This window comes from Dipodomys merriami, unplaced genomic scaffold, assembly GCF_024711535.1.
Source record: "Dipodomys merriami isolate MVZ:Mamm:240054 unplaced genomic scaffold, mDipMer1.0.p SCAF_654, whole genome shotgun sequence".
NCBI lineage: Eukaryota > Metazoa > Chordata > Mammalia > Rodentia > Heteromyidae > Dipodomys > Dipodomys merriami.
The window spans coordinates 432,043-450,432 of NW_027206240.1; the positions used below are offsets into that span (position 1 = coordinate 432,043).

The 18,390-nt window shown below is 61.7% G+C and overlaps 2 protein-coding genes across 2 annotated transcripts; one reads left to right on the plus strand and one right to left on the minus strand.

Moving 5' to 3' along the window:
* The first annotated feature begins 2,628 nt into the window (after positions 1 to 2,628).
* Positions 2,629 to 7,960, plus strand: LOC138815629 (parathymosin). Its single transcript, XM_070005041.1, has 5 exons — positions 2,629 to 2,736; positions 6,483 to 6,554; positions 7,003 to 7,075; positions 7,187 to 7,248; positions 7,389 to 7,960. The coding sequence occupies exons 1-5, from the start codon at positions 2,692 to 2,694 to the stop codon at positions 7,437 to 7,439; spliced, it is 303 nt and encodes a 100-aa protein (XP_069861142.1). The 5' UTR covers positions 2,629 to 2,691; the 3' UTR covers positions 7,440 to 7,960.
* A 467-nt stretch (positions 7,961 to 8,427) lies between these two features.
* LOC138815603 (lymphocyte activation gene 3 protein-like) lies at positions 8,428 to 14,108 on the minus strand. Its single transcript, XM_070005005.1, has 8 exons — positions 13,797 to 14,108; positions 13,290 to 13,437; positions 12,825 to 13,087; positions 11,610 to 11,879; positions 10,753 to 11,028; positions 9,719 to 9,937; positions 8,949 to 9,070; positions 8,428 to 8,636 (listed from the first exon to the last, which is right to left on the minus strand). Exons 1-8 carry the CDS (start codon positions 13,852 to 13,854, stop codon positions 8,490 to 8,492), a joined length of 1,503 nt encoding a protein of 500 aa, XP_069861106.1. The 5' UTR covers positions 13,855 to 14,108; the 3' UTR covers positions 8,428 to 8,489.
* Between the last annotated feature and the right edge of the window lie 4,282 nt (positions 14,109 to 18,390).

Below are 18,390 nucleotides of genomic sequence, written 5' to 3' on the forward strand. Positions count from 1 at the left end.
TTTTTCTTTCTTTCAGGAGGCTGAGATCTGAGGATGGAAGTTCAAAGCCAGCCTGGGCAGGGAAGGCCGTGAGACTCTGATCTCCAATAAACCACCAGAAAACCAGAAGTGGTGCTGTGGCTCAGGTGGTAGAGCGCCAGCCTGGAACAAATGAGCTCAGGGACAGCGCCCAGGCCCTGAGTTCAAGGCCCACCACCTACCAGTGAGAGAGGGAGAATGAGATGGAAATAGCACTCAGCTCTTCCCAGCTCAGTCCATTTTAGGTTGTGTGGCCAGAAGTCAGAGTTTCTGGGGGGCTCAGCCCTCGCTTTGGTCACCCCATTTCCGGGAATCATGGGTTTTTCCCTTCCCACTAGAGGAGGAGGTGCGATGGGGGAGCTGGAGGACGGGGAGCCCGCCCCCCCGCGGCCGGGGCCCCCCCCAGCTCCGCCTCGCCCCTCCCCGGGTCCCAGGCCGGGCCTGGGGGGCGCAGGGCTCCCATTCCCGGCCTCTCCATCTCCCTGGAATTTTCCACGGCAGCTGACTCCACTCCCAGACACCCCTCCCCGGGCAAAATTCCCGGCTCCCCCCTCCCCTCCCTCCTCCCCCTCCCCCTCCCCCTCCTCACTCCCGATCGCACCCTACCCCAGCCCCAGCCCCCACCCCCGCCCCAGCCCATCCTGGGGGGTCCCGGGGGGGCGTCCCGGGGCAGTGGGGAGGGGGGAGAGGCGGGGCAGGGTGGGGAGGGCCGGTCCCGCAGGGGGGCTGCAGTGGGGGGGCGTGGCCCTCCTCACATCCCCATATAAGGCAGGGCAGGGAATGGCGCCCTCGGATTGGCTGATTCAAATGAGCAATCCACCTGGCAACAGCGTTCCTACTGGCCGCCGGCGGGGAGGGGGCGGGAGGCGGACGGAGAGTGGTGATTGGAGGGGGAGGAGGGGGAGGAGGGGCGCCGCGGTGACGGGGGGGGGCGGTTACCAGGGCAACGGGGTGACCAGCCCACCAGGGCGTCCCAGACAGCAGGCGGGGCCGGGCGGGGGGGGGGGGGGGGGAGAAAAGGGGGGGAAGGGAGGGGCGGGGGGGAGCCAGACGGCGGGGGGGGGGGGGAGGATGGAGAAAAAGGAGATTAATGAAGCCTGGGAGGAGCAGGGGGGGGGAGGGCGGGGGGGAGGGAGGGCGGGGGGGGGGGGGAGAGAGAGATTAAAGGCATCAGCCAGTGAGTCGGGGAGACAGATCGGGGAGGCCGGTGGGGAGATCTCCGAGAGGACGATGGGATCGAATTCTGCTGGGAAGAACCCGGGGTTCGGAGGCCCAGACCCCCCCCCCACCGTCCCCCCCACAGGAGGAGGGGCGGGGCCGTGTGACCCGCCGCGAGGTGTCATGTACAGAATTCAAAGGGTGCGGTGACCCCTGACCGCGGGGCCCCGCCTTCGGGGGACCCCCGTCCCCCACCGCTGCGCGAGTGCGCGTGCGCGCGCCCAGGCTCGCGCTCGGGACCCCGCGGCTCGCCCCTCGCTGTCCCCGTCCGAGGCCTCGGCGGGCGCTCGACCACCTGAGCCGCGCCGCCGCGCCCGGGCTTTGCCCTTTGTCTGATGGCTCCTTCTTCTCGGCTGGCTTTGAACCGCGATCCTCACAGCGCCGCCGCCCCGGGAGCTGGGGTGACGGCGGCCTGCTCCCCCTTCCCACCCCCCCTGCTTTTCTTGAGTTTCATCCACACGTGAATCCGTCCTTTCCCGCAACCCCGAAGGGATGGGCCGGGCTGGTGCGCGCGCGCCCGTGTGTGTGTGCGCGTGTGCACGTGTGTGTGTGCGCGTGTGCACGTGTGCGCGTGTGCGCGGCCTAATTTTAGACTTGGACCCAGAGAATCCAGCAAGACGGATGGAAAAGCGACGAGGAAAATAGGAATAAAGACGAGAGGAGGAATCAGATGGGAAGGGGGGGGAGAATACAGGGGAGAGGAGGGGGAGCGAGGTCCGGATGGGACGAGAGGTCAATGCCCAGCCCTGCAGGCCGCGGGGGGGGGCCGGGGCCCCGCGTGGATCCCCGGAAAAGGGGGAGGAGGGGTGAGGCGGAGGGGGAGGCCGCTGCCCTGCCCTCGCCCATCCGTCCCTCCGCGCCTCAAGGCCACCCAGACAATGTGGGGGGGAGGGGAGGGGAGCCGGGCAGCCCCTTCTTTCTTGGGGTTTGCAGATACCTGCGCGATCTCCCCATCGGCCGCGCCCCGCCCTCCCCGCCCCGCCCTCCCCCGGCCCTCGGCGGACACCTCGGGGGTGTTCTGATTACATTTATGTGTGTGTGTGGGGGGGCGATCAGGAAGGTTCTGGGCGCCCTCCCCGTCGGGAGGGAGGGGCGTCTCCCCGCGGAGCCCCGCCCCCGCCGCCCCGCCCCGCCCGCCGGCCCCACCCCTGCGCCCAGGCCCCTCCCGTCGGGCAGCGCTCGGCCTTATAAGCGGGTTCGCTGCCCGGGGGCGGCCGCGGCTGGTCGGCGGCAGCTCTGCGGGTTCGGGGGGTGGCGGAGCCGAGCACCGATCGCCGCCCGAGCGCCCCGGCCGCGCCGCCCCGCCCTCCGCACGGCCGCAGCCCCGCGGGGGCCCCCCGCGCCGGACGCGCCCCGCCCCGCCCCGCCGGCGCCGCCCGCACCGGCCCCCCGCGCCCGCCGTCCAGGCCCCGGGACCCCGGCCCCCCCCTCCCCGCCAGCCCCGGCCCCGGCATCATGTCGGAGAAGAGCGTGGACGCCGCGGCCGAGCTGAGCGCCAAGGTACGAGCCCCCGCGGCGATCGGGGCGGCCCCCGGGCCCGGGCCGCCCCCCCCCACCCGCCCCGGCCGGCCGCCCCCCGACGGGCCGCGCACCGGGTCCCCGCGGACCCCGCGGCGCCCTCCCCCCCGCACCCCTGCGCCCCGCGCCCCGCGCCGCCGCGCCCGCGCCCTCTAGCGGCCGCCGGGCCCCTGCGACCTGCCCAGCCCCGCCCCGCCCCCGGGCCTTCATTATCCTGGCCCCGCCCCCGCCGTGCCTATCACCCTATCTCCGCCCCTCCGGCCTTCTCATTACCCTATTCCCGCCCCTCCGGCCTGCCCGTCACCCTGTCCCGCCCCTCCGGCCTACCATCACCCTATCCCTGCTACCTGTCCATCACCCTATCCCCGCCCCTCCGACCTGTCCATCACCCTATCCCCGCCCCTCCGACCTGCCCATCACCCTATCCCCGCCCCTCCGACCTGCCCATCCTATCCCCGCCCCCTCGGGCCTGTCCATCACGCTCTCCCCGCCCCCTCGGGCCTGTCCATCACCTCCATCTCCACCCCTCCGACCTGTCCACCTCCATCCCCACCTCTTCTGCCCGTTTGTGCCCCTGTGCTCGCCCCTCCGGGGCTGTCGATCACCCCCATCCCCGCCCCTCCCGGCCTGTCCGTCACCGCCGCCTCCACCCAGGGTGCGATCGCCCCGTCGGGGGAGGGGCGGGGGGGGCCGTCCAGCCCTGACCACCTTTCCTCAGAGCTGTAAACACGACGGCCCTCCCCCTCCCCCCCACTCGGCCCCTCCCCTCGGTGCCCGACGGGAGCCCCCTCTGCCTCTGTTTACCCCGCCCCCCGCCTTCCTTTCCATCCGATCCGACCCCCACCCCCAGTTCTTGGATTCCTCATACACAGAGACAGACAGACAGACAGACAGACACCCTTTGGAAAAGCTAAGGCTTCGCTTTGCCTGGCTCCCTTCCCTTCTGCACCCCTCTTCCCTCTCCAGCTTTCCTGATTCCCTGCCCCGCACCCCACCCCCGAGGTGGGGGGGCAGGCGGGATTTGTGGGGTGCTGCTTTGGGAAATGAAGGCAGGCAGGGTTTTGTGGGGGCCTGCAGAAGGGGGACGGGGTGGGGGGGCCCAGGGGGTGAGGGGACTCCAAGTGAGCTGGGGCAGGGGGTGCGGCCCGCCCCCTGCGTGTCCGTGGGTGACGCGTGTCGCCATGGAGCAGGTGTCTTTGTGTGCGTGCCACACAGCGAGTGTGTGTGGGGGACCCTGGCGGTGGCAGCTGCTTTGTAAGTGTGTGACGGAGAAGCCCAGACACTGGCACATGGGCCTCCCGGGCCCTGGGTGCATGTGCATGTGCGTGCATGTGTGTGTGTGTGCACATGCACGTGCATGTGTGTGCACATGTGTTGTTTCTACAAAGCCCAGGCCCCAGGTCACCTCCCGTCCCGTGAAACAGGGATCACGGAAGGACAGTGATCAGAGGACAGGCTGGGGAAGAGAGGTCCCTGCTCCCTGGACTTTGGTCTTTGGCCCCCTCCCTTCCCCCTCCCTCCTCCCTCCCTCCCAGATGGGAAAACAGCCACAGCTGTGGAGCCGTGTGCACTGGGCCCGTGGGCTGGCCTCCTGCAGTGTCTCCATAACGGGCAGCGCTCCAGGGGAGTAGAAAAGCTGGAAAAGCCCCAGGGCAGAGCAACGAAGACATCCAGCACCCATGGCCCTTGCCTGTCATCCTAGCTAGTCAGGAAGCTCCGATCTGAGGATGGCAGTTCTAAGCCAACCAGAACAGAGAAAGTCCTATTAGACTCTCCTCTCCTGCCGGCCACTGAACAACTGGCCGTGGAGCTGTGGCTCAAGGGGAAGAGCGCTAGCCCCAGGACCACCTCAAAAGAAAGAAAAAAAGCAACGTGATGGGAAGAAATCTTAATTTGAGTTTGCCCAGTGTCCCCTGAGCCCTCCCTCTGGAGATCTGTGCACCCCTCTAACCAGACACACACACACCCTGTTGGTTGTCTCCTCTGTCTGATGTTCCATTCCATGTGTTGTTTCATGGGCCAGTACCAGGGCTTGAATTCGGCTCTGGCGCTTCCCCCCCTGAACCATGCCTCCAGTCCAGCATTTTGCTGGTCCACTAGAAAATGGAGTCTTGAGGATTTGTCTCCCCTTCCCACCCCCCTCACAAACCCCCACACCCCCAGCAAGGCTTGCTTTGAACCCCAACCCTCAGATCGCAGCCCTCCTGAGTTGCTAAGATTACATGTGTGCGCCACTAGCACCTTCCATGTTTCTTTGATCTTTACCCATAATTTTTTCCACTTGCAAACGGCCACTTCTGTCCTAACAGTTGGCTACATCCAGGAAGTGGGGGGGGTGTGTGGAGCTGCTAAAAATGTTTGGGGTTAGGGTTGGTGTAAGGGAGGGCTTGGCCCGGGAAGTGTTCTGGAGGGTTCTCTCCCTATCCCTGGAGAATTAGACTTAGGGAAACAAAGTCCTGATTTGTGGAGGGAGGCGCTGGGAGGGACAGGTTGCTCAGGAAAAGGACACTGAGGTAGACAAAAAGTGCACAGGGCAGGTGGATTGGGAGGTGCGGGAGAACTTGGGGTGTGGTGGTTACCCTGCCTGCCTGCTCCCCACTTCTTCCTCAGTTTCTTACTCCCTTGGGGAAGGAGGTGTTGGATTTCTCTGTGTGTGTGTGTGTGTGTGTGTGTGTGTGTGTGTGTGTGTGTGTGTGTGTGTGTACACAGGGCTTGAACTCAGAGCCTGAGTCCTGTGGCTTCCCTAGCTTTTCCACAAGGGTGGTGCTCTACCACTTGAGCCACAGCACCTCTTGCAGCTTTTTGGTGGTTCGTTGGCTATAAGTCTCCTAGGGCCAGGCACTGTTGGTTCACGCCTGTCCTCCTAGCTACTCAGGAGGCTGAGATCTAGAGGATCGTGGTTCAAAGCCAACCCGGGCAGGCAATTCCGTGAGACTCTGATCTGCAGTGAACTACCAGAAGTGGCGCTGTGGCTCAAGGGGTAGAGCGCCAGCCTGGAGCTGAAGAGCTGAGGGACAGCGCCCAGGCCCTGAGTTCAAGACCCATGACCACCACCACCAACAATAAAAAGTCTTATAGATTTCTCCACCTAGGCTCTATTCAAACTGAGATCGTCAGCTCTCAGCCTCCTGAGCAGCTGGGATGACAGGCGGGAGCCGCCAGGGTCAGGCTTTGACTGTTTATGCCAAAGTGCTTCTTTTGTGTGGGTATTTGGCACTATTGGGGCTTGAACTCAGGGTCTCTTGCTTGCTTTTTTCCAGTGACAGCTGGAATCTTACCACTTGAGCCATACCCTCAGTTCCAATTCGCACCTTTTATGATCCTTTGGTATGATGATGCAGGTGTGTGTGTGTGTGTGTGTGTGTGTGTGTGTGCGTGCATGCGCTGGTCCTTGGGCTTGAACTCAGGGCCTGGGCGCTGTCCCTCAGCGCTTCAGCTCAAGGCGGGTGCTCTACCACTTGAGCCACAGCGCCACTTCCTGCTTTTTTGCTGGTTCACTGGAGATAAAAGAGTCTCACAGACTGTCCTGCCTGGGCCGGCTTTGAACCGCGATCCTCAGATCTCAGCCTCCTGAGGAGCTGGGATGGCGGGCGGGAGCTGAGGTACCAGCACTGCGCAGGGGGCTCTGGTCTCATCTCTTAAGCCGTGTGGCTATCTGGGTTCACTCTTGAGACCCTAGAGCCGGAGGCCATTGTTGATCCTAAACGGAGCCTCTGTGTCCCTGGCAGGATCTCAAGGAGAAGAAGGAGAAGGTGGAGGAGAAGGCCGTGCGGAAGGAGCGAAAGAAAGAAGTAGTGGAGGTTCGGAGAGGCTGGGAGGGAGAGGATCACGCATGCGTCCACCATCCTCCATTCCCAGGACTCCCTCGCCCTGACTGCCTCCCCTTCCGTGTGTGTGTGTGTGTGTGCGCGTGCGTGTGTGCACGCGTGCGAGCGTGCGTGCATACGTGCTGGTGTAGAACTTGAACTCAGAGTCTGATCCTCTTCCCTCAGCTCTTACACTCAAGGCTGGTGCTGTACCGCTTGAGCCACAGCCCCACTTCCGGCTTTTTGCTAGCTCATGGGGGAAATAAAACCCAAGAGAGTTTTTGTCCGCCCCGGCTGGCTGGGAACCGCGATCCTCCTATCTCAGCCACTTGGGTAGCCGGGATTACAGGCGTGAGCTACCCGTGTGTACCCCCTCCCCACCCCGTACCTTGGGTGGTGGGCGCACAGCCCGCCTGCCTGACTCTCGCCTGATTCCCCACAGGAGGAAGAGAACGGAGCCGAGGAAGAGGAGGAGGAAACGGCCGAGGATGGGGAGGAAGAGGATGAAGAGGAAGGTAGGGAGGGGCTGGGGGGAGGGGGAGGCCCAGGGGAAGCAGAGGGCCGCCCGCGGGCTCGGTGCCGGGGCCCCCCGACACTTCCCCATTCACCCCTTTTCTGGCTCTCAGATGAGGAAGAAGAAGATGAGGAGGATGAAGGGCCCGCGCTGAAGAGAGCTGCTGAAGAAGAGGTTTGGGCCGTGTGGGGCTGCCCGAGGCGGTACCGCCCGCTGGGCTTGAACCCCTGAACCGTGTGGCCGTTGGGGTGTGGGGGGGTCCTGTCCTGTTGGGTAAGGGAGATGTCCGACCCTTCTTTTCGCCCTCTCCACAGGAAGAAGCGGATCCCAAGCGCCAGAAGACAGCGAATGGGGCGTCGGCATGAGCCCCCCTTCCAGTGGGCTGGGGACGGGAGGCTCCCCCCTCTTTTTGGGGGGGGCCTGGACGTGGGGGCTGGTGGGGGACACACACGCGTAGCCCTCCCTCCCCTTCCCCTGGCTCCCTGCGGTGGGGGCGGGGTGTGTCTTGTTTCCGGGCCTCTCTTTTCGGGCCTCCCTTCTCCGGCCTCCCCAGCCAGCCAATGTTCCTCCGTACTTTTGCCATTGTTCACCCTTGCCCCTCTCCCCCCCCGACCTGCTTCTCCTCCTGAGTCTCCCAGGTGGACCCCAGTCACCCCTCGCCCCCTCCCCTGCCCCCCGCCACCCATCCCAGATCCAGGCCCTTGGCTCATCCATTCCCCCATCCGCCTGCCTGATCGGTCCCTGGGTGTCTCCCTTACATCCCCCCCCAGCCCCTCCATTCTCCCAGACAGCGCCAGGCCGGGGTGGGGCCGAGCCCCCTAGCTGCCCCCTTCCCCTCCCTTTTTTGTATAATTTAATAAAGAAATGGTCGCGCTTCTGTTTTTAACCTGTCTCCTGCCTTCCGGGGGAGGGGGTGGGGCTCCAGGCCGGGCCGGGAAAAGGGGGAAAAGGATGGAGGGTGGCGGAGGCCAGGCTGAGGATCACGGTTCAAAGCCAGCCTGGGCAGGAAAGTCCTTGAGACTCTGATCTCCCAGGATCCACCACCAGAAAACCGGAAGTGGCGCTGTAGCCCAAGGGGTAGAGCGCCAGCCTTGAGCTGAAGGACTGAGGGACAGCACCCAGGCCCAGAGTTCAAGCCCCAGGACCTAAAAAAAACACCTAAAAGCCAGAAATGTAGGTGTGGTTCCGGTGGCAAAGCACCAGCCTCGAGCCAGAAAGAGCAATGCCTAGGTCCTGGATTCAGTCCTGGTACTGGCCAATGGAGGGAAGGAAGGAAGGAAAGGGGATGGGAGGAGCCCCAGGAGGCCGGGAGGGACAGGGCCTTCTGGGGATGAGGAACGGCCACACCCGGCGGCAGCTGCTGCTGGGTTTATTTGGACTGAGCTGTGGACATTGTTTAGCCTGGCTCTTGGGTGTCAGAGCTGCGTCAGCCCCGGCTCTGCTGGTGGCTCCAGCTCTTGCTCCATCTCCGGCTCCATGTCCAACTCCCATTCCTCCATCTTGCTGGGAGCCTGGGGAGGGTAAGTCCCAAGCTCTAAGGCCGAAAACCTTCTTTGTAGCAACTGTGGGAAGCGATGGAGAGAGATTGGGGGGGGGGTGAAGAAGGAACTATGAAAAGAAAGTAGGGACGCTGGGCAGGTGGCGCAGTGGTAGAGTGCTCGCCTAGCATGCATGAAGCCCCGGGTTCAAGTCCTCAGTACCACAGACACTGAGAAAGCCGGAAGTAGTGCTGTGGCTCAAGGGGTAGAGCTCCAAGCTCAGGACAGCGCCCAGGCCCTGAGTAAAAAGCTCAGGGATGGCGCCCAAGGCCTGAGTTCGAATCCCAGCGCACACGGCGCTCTGAGGACTAAGGGGAGATTAAGGCCACAACTCACCTGTCTTCTCCACTGGTGAAACCCAAAGGCTCCCATCACCAAGAGAAGAGCACCAAGGGCGAGAAGGAGAGCCAGACGGCTTCCACCAAGGGGGCCTGGAGCTTTGCCAGAACGCCGGGCCCCTGTCAAGCAAGCACAGGCTCAGGAGGCTGGGGTCTGAGGATCACGGTTCGAGGCCAGCCCAGGCAGGGAAGGCTGAGACTTGTATTTCCAATGAACCATCAAAAAGCTGGCAGTAGAGGTGTTACTCAAGTGGTAGAGCACCAGCCTTGGGGGGGGGGGGAAGCTAGGGGATAACACCCAGGCCTTGAGTCCAAATCTTGGGACTGCCATGCGTGTGCGCACACACACACACACACACACACACAATCTAGCATCTACCTAACATCTACCATCTATCATCTATCTTTCTATCCATCACCTATCTGTCTTCTATCCATCATTTATCAGCTATTTATCTATCATCTACCATCCACCTATCATCTGTCTGTCTGCCTCTATCATCTATCCATTATCTATTTGTCTACCTAGCATCTGTCTGTCTGCCTCTCTATTTATCTATCCATCATCTATCCATCATCTACCTATCTATCTGTCTATCATCTATCTGTCTATCTATCATCTATATCTATCTTGCCATACTTTTAGCTACTCTTAGAGAGCTTGAGATCTGATGTCTGACCTGGAAAGGAAAGTGTGGGGAGTGGTGGGGGTGTGGGTGGGCATGGGGTCACGGTTGGGGTTGGGGGCGTGGTCTCGGGGCCGCTGACCTTGCCTGGACTCCGGGAGGGACACCGCTGTCCCCAGAAGCGTCTCCCCCTGGTACACCTGGCACTGCCAGGGCTGCGAGTGGGGCCCGGCCTCCCCGGCCTCCAGCCAGGGTCCTGGGGACGACTTCTTGGATCGGGGGTCCAGGGGGCGCCACACCAAGTTCTCTCCGCCAGACGCGGGGGTGACCTCACACAGCAACTTCCCTGATTTGAGAGTCACTGGGAAAAAAATGACACCTGTAATCCATCCTGGCTACTCAGGAGGCTGAGCTCTGAGGATCGCGGTTCAAAGCCAGCCTGGGCACCCAGCTCATTTCTGGCTCTTTAGGGGTTCACTGGAGACAAGAGTCTGGCGGATTTTCCTGCGGGGCGGGGGAAGGTCTAGCTTTGGATCGCGATCCTCAGATCTCAGCCTCCTGAGTCGCTGGGATGACAGGCGGGAGCCACCGGCCTTGGCCTGTTCAAAGTTCTGTCACCTCCGGGTCTAGGTTCTCAGGGCGCCTCCGCCCCCGCCCCCCCTCCCCCCCCGCCCCCCTTCCTCCTCCCCCCCCCCCCCCGCCCCAGGTGTTCAAAGGGGAGCCCCTTTGAACGCAGTGGAACATTGGCTTGGTGACTCAAGGGAGATTTTCAATTTCAGTTTCTTTTCAGGGAAGTGAGGAGAGGCCATGGTGGAACCCCAGGGCCTGGAGTCTTGGGGTGACTGACAGCTCAGTCTCTGAGCAGCCAGCCAGCCCTCCCTGGCTTCCTGAAGCCAGGAGCAGACATTATTTTGATGGAGGTGGTGGGGCTTGAACTCAGGGCCTGGGCGCTGTCCCTCAGCTCTTCAGCTCCAGGCTGGCGCTCTACCACTTGAGCCAGGGCGCCACTTCTGGGGTGGTGCATTGGGGATATGAGTCTCATGGGTTTTCCTGCCTGGGGCTGGCTTTGAACCTGGATCCTACAGAGCTCAGCCTCTTGACTAGCCGGGATTACAGGCGTGTGCTACCAGCGGTGCCCAGCTCAGGGAGTAGCCATGTTTCCCACCCATGGCTAACCTGTAATGACCGCCAAGGTGATGGTGGTCTGGAGAGATCGGCCCGGCACGCGGACGCGGCAGGTGTAGTTTCCCGCCTGGGCCACGCTGACCGCTTGGAGTTGGAGGGTGAAGTCGCCGTCATGTCCAGCCACCGGAAGGTCGGGGCCTGCTCCGGGCGGGGCCCACTGGGCAGCCAGGGAAGTGTGGTTGCCCAGGTCCGAGGGCAGGTGGCAAGGCAGCGCCGCCCTCGAACCTGCGGCCGCGTACACCGTCAGGGGAGCTGGGGGCTCCAGACCTGGAGAGGAAAGGCAACGGTCAGGTGTGATCTGAGCCCGCCATCATAGCATCATCTCAGTAGGCTGAGATCTGAGGATCGCGGTTCAGGGCCAGCCTGGGCAGGAAAGTCTGTGAGAGCTGTGCGTGTGTGTGTGTGTGTGTGTGTGTGTGTGTGTGTGTTGGTCCTGGGGCTTGAACTCACAGCTTGAACACTGCATCTTGAGCCACAGCTCCACATCCGGCCTTTTGCTGGCTCACTGGAGATGAGGCTCCCAGATTTGCCTGCCCAGGGCTGGCTTTGAACCTGGATCTCAGCCTCCTGAGCCACGAGGAGGCCGGGACAACAATGCCTGGCTCTAGGAGAATTTTTTATCTTCAATAAACCAACAAAAAAGCTAGAAGTGGCTCAAGTGGTAGAGCGCCATCTTTGAGCGAAAGAGCTCAGGGACAGTGGCCTAGGCCCTGAGTTCAAGCCCTAAGACTGACCCGAAACAAATATATTATTATTAATAATAACAATACGTAGCAGGGGCTGCTGAGATGCTGCCCTGGGGGTGGGAGGGGCGCGTGGATCAGCGGGAAAGCAGGTTCACGACTCACCCAGGACCTCGAGGTGGTGCGTGACGGTCACGCGGAAGCCATCCGTGTACGTGAGCACGCAGCCCCACGTGCCCGAGTCCGTGGGGCCAACTTGCGGCAGGAAGAGGAAGCTCTCCACCATGTGGTGATGGACAGACTCCCGCACGGGGACGCGGCCGCTGCCCCGGCCTCGGAACCACCGCACGGAGGCCGGGGACTCGGGGCGCTCAAAAGAGCACTTCAACGTGACGCGGTCGGCGGTCCTGAGAGACCCCGGGGGGCTGGCCGTCACTGCCCAGGGACGAGAGGAGAGTCCCCATCAGCCCCGCCCACACGGCAAGGCCACCAAGCTAGAAGCTTCTAGAAGGGGAGCCCAGAAGGTTCTAGAAACATGTTGTAGAAGGTTCCAGAAAGAGAGCCTAGAAAGTTTCAGAAACATGCTCTAGAAGATTCCAGAAAGGGAGTCTAGAAGGTTCTAGAAACATGTTCTAGAAGGTTCTAGAAAGGGAGTCTAGAAGCTTCTAGAAACATGTTCTAGACGACTCCAGCCGGAAGCTGGTCATCTTAGCAGATCTGAGGATCAAGATTCAAAACTAGCTTAGACAAGACATTCCATGAGACTCAGTCTTCCTTTTGGTCAGCCGTGGGGCTTGAACTCAGGGCCCGGGCGCTGTCCCTGGCTGGCGCTCTGCCCCTCGGGCCGCCGCACCACCTCTGGCCTCCTGGTGGTTCAGGGACTTCCCTGCCCCGGCTGGCTTTGAGCCGCTGCGGTGACCGGCGGGAGCCACCGGTGCCCGGCAAACAGCCAGAAACGGAGCCAGGGGCCTGGCGTGAAGCGGCCGGAAAGAGTCGTCCAGGATTCACCAAAGAGCTGTGCGTGGCGCTGTGGCTCAGGCGGGAGAGCGCCAGCCCGGAGCAGCTTCAATGATCAGGGGGTAAGCACCGTCTCTGTCCACACACCCTGGCAGGGACTAAACGCACCCCTGAGCTACAGAACGAACGCTGGAAATGAATCACCCCCCAGCCCTCCCAGGGGCGCCTCTCTCCCCCACATGCCGGGGTACTCCCCAGGCTGTGGGTGGAAAAAAGGGGGGTTCTTGGGGTGGTGCTGATGCAATCTCTCCATGGTGCCCACCCCATGCTTCCCTGGACTGCCAGCTCCCTTCCCTTCCCCTCTTGGACACCTGGGGAAACAGAGACCCCATCTCACACCTCCCCCAGTCCCGCCCCACCTACTCGAGGCCTGGCCCAGGCGCAGGCGCAGGTGGCAGGAGAGGGCCCGGTCGCCCAGGTGCACGGTGGCTCGGTACTGGCCGGCGTCGGCGCGCAGGGCCGGGCTCAGCCGCAGCGAGAAGTCCGCGCGCTGCAGGCCCCGCTCCGCCAGCTGCACCCGGGGCCCCAGGGGCGGCCGGCGCAGGTGCAGGCCTTCGGGGGACACGCTCAGCACCGTGTAGCCGAGGGGGCCGGGGGATCCCCCCGGGGTGGCGGCCGTCGGGGTGCTGGGGCAGGAGGGAGAGAGAACAGGAGAGAGATTGGAAGCTGCAGTCTGGTGCTGCACGCCTGTAATCCCGGCCGCGCGGGAGGCTGAGCTGGCAGAGGCTCAGGCTGTGGAGGCCGGGGGAGGGCAGGGAGGGGCGGGCTGGCTGGTGGGGGGGACCTGGCGAGGGGGGGAGTTCTGTGGCTCAGTTTTGGGGTGCGTACCTGTCCGGCTGGTGTCTCCAGGTGAGCCGCACGCTCCCCCGCAGGCTGCCCTGCTGGAGGGGGGGCGCAGGGCGGCAGGGAAGCAGGGCCGGGGCCCCCTCCTGAGCCCACACCACGGGGATGGCTTCCCCCTGGCCGGAGGCCGCCCCTGCGGGAGGAGAAGAGAGAGGAGAAGAGGGAAAAGGGCCGGCTGGGCAGGTGGCTCAGGGGCAGAGCGCTCGCCTCGCAAGCACAGAGCCCTGGGTTCGATTCCTCAGTACCACAGACCCAGAAAAAGCCAGAAGTGGCGCCGTGGCTCAAGTGGTAGAGCGCCAGCCTGGAGCCAAAGCAGCTCAGGGACAGCGCCCAGGCCCTGAGTTCAAGCCCCAGGACTGACAAGAAAGACAGACAGAAAGTAAGTCAGTGGATGGAGAGGCTTCAGTAGGGAATCCGAAGGGGGTTGGGCAGTGGGAGGACAGGGAGGGGAGGATCGCGATTGGAGGTCAGCCTCCTCCACCCGCATCTTACCTGGCGCGGCCCCCAGCAGAAGAGGAAGCAGCCAGCCCAGAACCTGAACTTCCCGCATCTCCCGCCGATCGCCTGCGCTCTGCAAAGGGGGACAGAGATGGGGGGGCAGGAACTAGGGGATCTGGGGTGGGGGGTGGGAGGGGGGGTGGGAGAGGGGGAGCAGGAGACAATCGGGCGCAGAGACAGCCACGAAGGGCCAAGGATCCAGAGCCAGATTCTCACAAGAGTTGGCCCAATTCTTTTTTTTGGGGGGGCCCTCAGGGCACCCCAGGAAACGGAGCAGCAGCAGAGAGCAGAGTGATGAGTTGGGGTGCTGTGCCTCCAGATTCCTTCCCCTGTCCCCCACTTCCCCTGTAACCCCCCCTCCGTGCCCGCCCCCCACAGCCCGAGGTTTCGGGTTCACTTCGTGGTGGAAAGTCTGAGGGGGCTGATTCCTAGCAGACGCACCTCAGCCTGGGGTGACACACCCCTTGTTTATTTCCTCAGCCTCGGGGCTCCCCTCCACCCCTGTCCCACCCTGGCTGGCTCCCCTCTCTCCCAGAATCTTGGAACTTGAACTCGGGGCCTGGGCGCTGTCCCTCAGCTCTTCAGCTCAAGGCGGGCGCTCTACCACTTGAGCCACAGCGCCACTTCTGGTTTTCTGGTGGTTTATTGGAGATCAGAGTCTCACGGACTTTCCTGCCCGGGCTGGCTTTGAACCGCGATCCTCAGATCTCAGCCTCCCGAGTGTCTGGGATGCCAGGCGGCAGCCACCGGTGCGTGGTTTGCCTCCAGTGCTTGTTATATGTTGGATACGACATGAAATAGCTCCTGCAGGCTGATTTCCCCCTAAAAGGAAGAAAAATGAAGGCCAGAGTGGGGTGGGGGGTGAGGAGAGATTAATCCCGCACCCCACAGAACTTCTCTGGGAGGAGTCTACCGGCAAACAGGAGGAAACATCTTAGTGCCGGCCAGCTCACAAGACGGGAGAGGGCGCTGTGGCTCCCGCCTGTCATCCCAGCCCCTCTGGAGGCTGAGACCGGAGGATCGCTGCTGGAGGCCAGCTGGGGCAGAAAAGGCCGTGAGAAGCCAGGCGCCCGTGGCTCCCGCCTGTCCTCCAGCTCCTCCGGAGGCTGAGAGCTGAGATCGTGGTTCAAAGCCAGCCCGGGCAGGAAAAAAAAATCCCCAAGACTCTTGTCTCCAAGGAACCACCGCCCCAAACCCGAGGTGGAGGTGTGGTTCAAGTAGTAAAGCACCAGCCTGGAACCAACGAAGGAAAGAAGTCAAGGGAGAACCGGAGGCCCCGAATTCAAATCCCAGTGTTGGAACAACAATCAGCAAAGGGCAGGGGGTCAGGAGACAGACTCAGGAAGCTTCCAGAAACCTGAAGTTTGGCTCTTACTTGAGAGTTAAGAACCTTGCTTTGGGCAGAAGCAAGAAAGTTGCCAGAAAGTTCTCCCTCAGCGCCAGGCGGGACTTCCGGTTTCTACTCGGCCCATTCAGCTTTGCCAGACGGTGGTGTTTCCACTGGGCTCAGCAGTGTGAGGCTCGTGTGGTTTGGGGGTGACAGGGGGAGGTGTTTCTGGGAAGAAGTACCCCAAAAACCTAAACAGCTCAGGGCAGCTGGCTCCCGCCTGTCACGCCAGCTCCTCAGGAGGCTGAGGTCTGAGGATCGTGGTTCGAAGCCAGCCTGGGCAGGAAAGTCTGTGAGACTCCAATGAACCACCAAAAACCAAATCCATTAGTGGCGCTGTGGTTCAAGTGGTAGAGCGCCCGCCTGGAGCAGAAAAGCTCAGGGACAGCGCCCAGGCCCTGAGTTCAAGGCCCAGGAAGGGCATAAAAAACCACCCCAAACAAACAAACGAAACCCAAACCCAAGCAGGACCTCCGTTCTCGCTTTTTCTTTTCCTTTTTGTCAGTTGTGGGGCTTGAACTCGGGGCCTGGGCGCTGTCCCTCAGCTCTTCAGCTCAAGGCGGGCGCTCTACCACTTGAGCCACAGCACCACTTCCAGTTTTCTGGTGGTTCATTGGAGATCAGAGTCTCACAGACTTTGCTGCCCGGGCTGGCTTTGAACCAGGATCCTCAGCTCTCAGCCTCCTGAGTGGCTGGGATGACAGGCGGGAGCCACTGGCGCTGGGGATAAATCTGACGTTATCTGTGGGTCTCCCCTAAGAGCGCCCTCCTCTGGTCTCAGCGTGTGGGAATATCTGGGGTCCTCCATCACTGATCACACCCCGTGTATTTCAGATCTAGCTCCCGCAGAGGAGAGAAAACATGGCGCCATTCGAGTCTCTGAGCCGGGCTGACCTCACTGAACGTGATTTGTTCTGGGTCCTTCCATTGCCCTGCAAACCACACATCCATTCTTCTTTCTAATGACGGGGTAAAAATCCATTCTATAGAGGTGCCAAGTTTGGGGGTGAAAGGTTGAAAACAGATTCATTGGACTTGGCCAGAGAAGCATGCCCACAGCCAGGGAGGGAAAGGGAAGGAAAGGCTGAGGGCTGGGAGAGGGGCCGGGTCTGGGGTGACCTATCTAAACTAGGGGGGTGTAGGAGGGGCCAGAGGGAGGAGACCCCGGTGTGGACCTGTGGATTAGGGGTTCCATCATGGCTGCTGGGTGCTTCATTGAGATCAGAGTCTCACAGGACGTCTGGCTTCAAAGTAGGATCCACACACATCTCTGTTTCCTTTGTAGCCGGGATTACAGGCGTGAGCTACTGGTCCCTAACTTGCTTCCTGAGTTCTGGGTTTCTTTCTTTGTTTTTTTTTTTGTTGTTGTTTTTGGGTCCGGTCTTGGGGCCTGAACTCTGGGCCTGGGCGCTGTCCCTCAGCTCTTCAGCTCAAGGCGGGCGCTCTACCCCTTGAGCCACAGCGCCACTTCCGGTTTTCTGGTGATTTAATGGAGATCAGAGTCTCACGGGCTTTCCTGCCTGGGCTGCCTTTGAACCGGGATCCTCAGATCTCAGCCTCCTGAGTGGCTTGGATTACAGGCGTGAACCACCGACCCCTGGTTTATATATATGGTTAATTGCATTTCCACTCCTGTGTTGGCTTTCTGGCTGATGTGCACGCGCACACACGCGCACACACACACACACACACACACGACCAGCCCTGTCACCAACTTTGCCAGCTCTTTCTGCTCAGGCCTGGGTGCACACCGCCCCCTGGTGGCGGCCGCGGGTCACACACCCTCCTTGGAATGGCTGTGCATCTGGGGATTGGTGCGTGCGTGGTGTGCGTGGTGTGCGTGCAAGGCTCCAGCCCCACCCCACCCCCCGCCCCCGGGGACGGTCACGTTTTGTGCAGCCGGCTAGAGAGGTGAGGAACAATGCACGCTGCAGGAAATCCAGCCCCAGGCCCTGGCCAGATGACCCGAATGCGACAAAGGACAGAGCTGTGGAACAAAACACCACAGGACGGACAGACAGACAGTTGGTCGGTCGGCCCGGGCTGTGGCTGCGGCCTGGGGAGACAGGAGCCCTGATTGTGCCTGGCCTGTGGAGAGGCGCCTGCCCTCTCTCCTCCAGCCTCAGTGTCCTCTCTGTGTCAATGAGATCATGGCTGGGTGCAGTAGTGCAAGCCTGTAATCCCAGCCACTTTGGGAGGCTGAGGTAGGAAGATCCCTTGAGTCCTAGAGTTCAACACTAGCCTTGGCAACACAGGGAGACTCCCATCTGAAAAGCAAACCACCTATAAATGCAATAAGAATCCACCAAGGCCGGGTGCAGTGGCTCACGCCTGTAATCCCAGCTACTCAGAGACTGAGATCGGAGGATCCTGGTTCAAAGCCAGCCTGGGGTATAGGAAAATCTGTGAGATGCTGATCTCCAATAAACCACCAAAAAACCAGAAGTGGTGCCGTGGCTCAAGTGGTAGAGCGCCAGCCTCGAGCAAAAATTCATCAGGGACAGCGCCCAGGCCCTGAGTTCAAGCCCAGGACTGGCACAAAACAAAAAGAGCCTACCCAAATGGGCTGCTTTTGTTAGCTTTGCGCTGGTGGCTCACGTGTGTCATCCTAGCTACTCGGCAGCCTGAGATCTGAGGATCCTGGTTCAAAGCCAGCCCAGGCAGCACAGTCTGTGAAACTCTTATCTCCAATGAACCAGCAAAACCCTGAAATGGAGTTGTGGCTCAAGTGGTAGCGCACCAGCTTTGAGGGGGAAAAACCCCACAAAACTAGCGAGTGCCAGAGGCTCCGAGTTCACGCCCCAGTCCTGGGAATAATTTTTTTTTTTAATTTTTGTGTCAGTACCGGGACTTGAACTCAAGGCCTTCTGCTGCCTTGTAGCTTTTTTATTTACTCAAGTCTGGTGCTCTACCACTTGAACCACAACTCCATGTCTGGCTTTTGGCCTAGCTCCTGGAGGTAGGCATTTCACAGACTTCCCTCCTGGGCTGGCTTGGAACTTCGATTCTCAGATCTTAGCCTCCTGTGTGGCCAGGACGACAGGCGTGAGCTACGGTGCCCGGCTAACCCTGAGACATGACCGTCGGCACCGCACACAGAAGAAGAGCCGGGGAGGGGCGCGGGAGGGGGTGGGGGTCCCCGTGCTGGGTGCTTTGGAAGGAATGGGGTCAGGGTGGGTGGGGGTCAGGCTGGGGTGGGGT